This window comes from Octopus bimaculoides, chromosome 1, assembly GCF_001194135.2.
Source record: "Octopus bimaculoides isolate UCB-OBI-ISO-001 chromosome 1, ASM119413v2, whole genome shotgun sequence".
NCBI lineage: Eukaryota > Metazoa > Mollusca > Cephalopoda > Octopoda > Octopodidae > Octopus > Octopus bimaculoides.
In genome coordinates this window covers 149,294,857-149,299,335 of record NC_068981.1, presented here as the reverse complement: position 1 = coordinate 149,299,335, position 4,479 = coordinate 149,294,857, and the positions used below count along the sequence as shown (strand labels likewise).

Here is a 4,479-nt window from a genome sequence, read left to right as displayed (position 1 = left end):
ATATATATTTAAATATATCTATGGAGAAACGATGAATCTTTTCATTACGAAATTTTTCGTTATTTTTTCATTATGAGGTTTTTTCACGCTGACTACTTGATAAATTCTTATAAAGAATTTATCCTATATTATATTATAGATAGATAGATAGATAGATAGATAGATAGATAGATAGATAGATAGATAGATAGATAGATAGATAGATAGATAGATAGATAAAAATAAATGATAAGAGGCGTTATGTAATCAGTTTCATTAATTTACTGTGTTTGAAGTATATTGAAGTTCCAGTAACGGGTTATTAGTACCATCATGACTACGCGGAATCACTACGTATGTGTGTATGCATGTGTGTATGCGTGTATGTACGTGTGTGTGCACACATGTATATATGTATGTATGTATACGAAGGGTTTTTATGCAGTCTCTGTCTAGCATATTCACTTACTTTTGACTGCTATGGCCCCAGAGTAAGCAAATTGCTTGATCCAGGACTATAGCAGCTTAAAGTATCTCACAATGGGACTAAACAGGAAACTGCGTGGTTGCAAAGACATACCTTGATAACACCTGACCAGACTGCTATCAGTGAAAATGTATACCCCTTTTCTTGTTATCCTGCTCTTAGAAATGAAAGAAAGAACTGTTTTGTTTTTGTTTTTATTCTCTCTATTTACGAGCGAACATGTTTGTTAGTAATTATGTATTGTTTACACACGTTCAATACCAAAACGTGAATGTATTGCGTCTGAGCTCAGTTTTCCTTGTGTGAAGCTGTTAAATTTTATTTTCACACTGCATATGGCGTCCATATAATTGTTAGTTCTAGTCATAACAATATTTGAACTGCGTTCTTCTGCAAGCTTGTATTATTTATAAAGATTATGGTTATTAACCCTGTAAGTTCATTGCTCTAATAGAGAAGTAAGTCAACGGGGTGGCGATTTTTATCGAGGTGAATGGGACTAATGAAAATTAAGCAACATTGTTTGAAATAATGATCATTCCACCATTAGAAAACGAGAAAAAATTTACATTGTAGTCAGCTGTGATATCCAAGAGGGGGCGGAATGTGACTACGAGTGTTTCTAACATTAACAAATGAAATCAATATTCAACTGAATGCTAAATAAATTGCTAATTTTTCTATTTTCAGGGTGGATTTGCTATAACTGATGAGATGTGTGTTAGCTATTTACATTATTACCCGAATACGAATCTAGAAGTTTGCAAAAGCTCTATTGAAACGAAAACGCTAAATAAATGGTTCGAATTTATCAGAAGGTAACCAAATACATATTACATTAAACTCGTTTTGTATAATGTATTGCTATTTTTTTATGTATTACAGTGACATGGTTGATTGTTACACACCCACTCACAAACACTTTACAGTTGCCTTCTCTTATCTCTCTGCATCTTCTACCGCTACCGGAAAGACTTTAGCTCCTCATAGCTAACTGGACTAATACCATCTCCTCCTTGGCTTATCTGTCTTATCTCTTCCCCTCCTCGTCGCTAGAAGGTTGCGTGTGGTGAGATCCACCCCAGGCGACTTTTGTGGGGACGGCATTTTTGAATCTGCAGTATAAGCCTTGTATATGCTTGTGGGCTCGGGAGAGGGAGAGGCAAAGTCAAGGGCTGAACCCAGTGGTACACACTCTAGTTACGCCACTGCCTTCTTGTCACTTCTGTTACTACCAGCATCTTACTATGTCCAGCTCTTCCTTCACAAAACATTGTTTCTTTGTAATATTTTCTGAAATCACTCCTACCTGCAGATAGAATCAATATCGTTGATCCAAAAGGGCCTACTATTCAAGAACAGGTAAAATCTACCCGTACTGTCTTCATTAATGCAGTTTCTCTCAAATGGTTTCGTTGACCAGCGGAATCAGGTGATTGTGCTCGGATGTAATTATATTCATTTCTGTGATTAAAACCTCAACTTCTGCCTTTCTGATTAATTTACCTCGATGGAAGACGGCTAGATAGACTTCTCCAACGGTAATGTGCTGCTACGCCCCTTTCAACCTAATTCTTTATCTTTCGCACAATGCTAAAACGAAGAAAAAAAAGATTACTAAAACAAGGGACATAACTTTGATATGATAAAACCTTATTTAAGTCCCATTATTCTTTTATTCTAATTTTTAAAACTAACACGATATTTTATAATCCGATATATATTCACATATTATTTTGAGAAAACAGGATTTTCATTACTTCGTTGGTCCGACATTGCATTTTATCCTTTCGAATATTGGTAAAACATGTACACATATACATACTCATATACAGGTTTCTAAATGTCTAGAAAGTATGAAAAACAGAGTGTGGGCGTGTGTATGTGTGTGCATGCGCGCGTTTGTGAGTGTGTGTGCGCGCGCGTTTGTGAGTGTGTGTGTAATCTCTCCCAAATATAACACTTGTGTTTATCTTCCGAATTAATATTACCCTGCACAGGATGGCGAGCTAGCAAAATCGTTATCACGCCGAGCAAAATGCTTAGTGGCGCTTCGTCCGTCTCTACTCCCTCTTCGAAATTGCTGGCCTTGTACCAAACTTTGAAGCTAGTATTAGACCACACAAGATTCGTAAGGGGCACATAACGAGTTGACGGGAAAATTATTAATACTTATTAAGAAATTGCTTCACGAGTTCGCTGCTAGCAATGTTTCCTTATCTTATTTATCTTGACTTGCTTGATATAGCAAATGACTGTACTTGCAAATTATTACCAACTTCTCTATTAAAAGAAATTTTTAAAAAAAGAAGCTAAATTAGCTGATATAATGAAAGACGAAAATTGTTATGGTCACGACTGGAACGTCGTTCATCAAATGTCTTCTAGATGAGGTCTGACTTGGTGCTGAACAATAGCTAGAAATAGGGTTTCAAATTACAAGTATTACAATCATTAATGTATTTAGAATAGCCCGTATCATGGAAAATCGATCTATTTTAAACTGTGTTGTGTGTGTGTGTGTGTGTGTGTGTGTGTGTGTGTGTGTGTGTGTGTGTGTGTGTGTGTGTGTGTGTGTGCGTATTATATATATAAACAGTATGCATATATATGGTATATATATAATTAATGTGTGCGTGCGTTACATAAATGATATTTTCAGAATTAAATCAAAAGACAACAAACGGAAAATATACGCATACAAAAATATTAGAGATAACAACCTATTTCAACACACATTGCTAATGCGCTAAAGGCCCTCGTAAAAGTTATAAAACTTATTTATAATGATATTTTTATTCAACTTGCGGAGAGATCAATCCATCGTGAGAGCTTCCACGGAGGTAATCAATCTACCGTCCTCCATGGAAGGGCACTATGGATTATATAGTCTCGTAAAGTCTACGTCTGAAAAGAGAATCGATATGGTCACTTTTTAATTTACTATGACCACAGGTTTAGTCGATCAGCTTTGAATTGAGGTTAAGCAGCAATTGATCCTTTTGTTGAAACAAAAATTGTATTCCACTGATTTTTTTGTTTATTCACATCTTTTTTCAAATTCTTTGTCCTGTTGTGTATATGCTACTCTTTGTGTCCTATTTTCTATGTACTTTGTCTACGTCCTACTTATTGTCCTCTTGTCGATGTCCTACTTTCTATGCCCTTCGTCAATGTCCTATTTTTTATGTTCTGTTCTCTGTTCTATTTTCCATAACGTTTTATTCGCGTCGTATTTTCTGCCACATTTCAAACGTTATCTCAAATTCTTCCTGTTGCAGATGGGACGTTGATAAAATAGATCTATCCAAGGGCTACCGTAATAGCTACAACTCCGTCAGATGGACGCCTTTAACCTCACACCTACTTAACAAACTCTACGAGATTTCGCCTCTATCCATGCAGTGTAACCAATCAGACGGCAGAAGGTTTCCAGTGAGTACAATTTCATCATATATAAAAGAAATAACTTGTGAGGATGGCAGACTTGACAAAGACCCAGACAAAATAGCTCGTGACACTTACATTTATTTATGTTATAGATTCAAATCCTTATAGTCCCTAGTTTGATTTTTATTCTTCTAGGCGAATCAAATCATTGAAGTGCTGGATCAGTTTAATGAAATTTCACCCTTAAGTGGTCTGCCTTCATATACATATATATATTTGCATCATATAGCTACCAGTTCTGCCGCCTCTAAAAATTGTATCACCGCTTTCTCTGCCCAACTTTGTAGAATCCGCCAACATATTAACATTTTTCAATCCAGACAGCTCTGTTCGCAAAGAATTCAGTTGAGAGAGAGAGAGAGAGCCTCTTCATTTACTAAAGGCTTCGCCTTCAACATCACTAATTCAATTAACAGTAAGCTTGAGAGCATCTTTAAAAGAGGATATGAACCGCCTAATCTCTTAAAGCGACTCAGAGACTCGGTCCTTACAAATAGTCAGGAGGTCTTTCAGATTCACCTCCAATAGTCATGAACATTATTCAACTATATATATATATATAT

The 4,479-nt window shown here is 35.9% G+C and overlaps 1 protein-coding gene across 1 annotated transcript in view; it reads left to right on the top strand.

Moving 5' to 3' along the window:
* Positions 1–4,479, top strand: part of LOC106875923 (dopamine beta-hydroxylase) — a 60,195-nt gene that overhangs the window by 49,259 nt on the left and 6,457 nt on the right. Inside the window, exons 10-11 of the mRNA XM_052969927.1 lie at positions 1,157–1,284; positions 3,748–3,901. Coding sequence (XP_052825887.1) covers positions 1,157–1,284; positions 3,748–3,901 — 282 coding nt within the window. The remainder of the gene's footprint in view (positions 1–1,156; positions 1,285–3,747; positions 3,902–4,479) is intronic.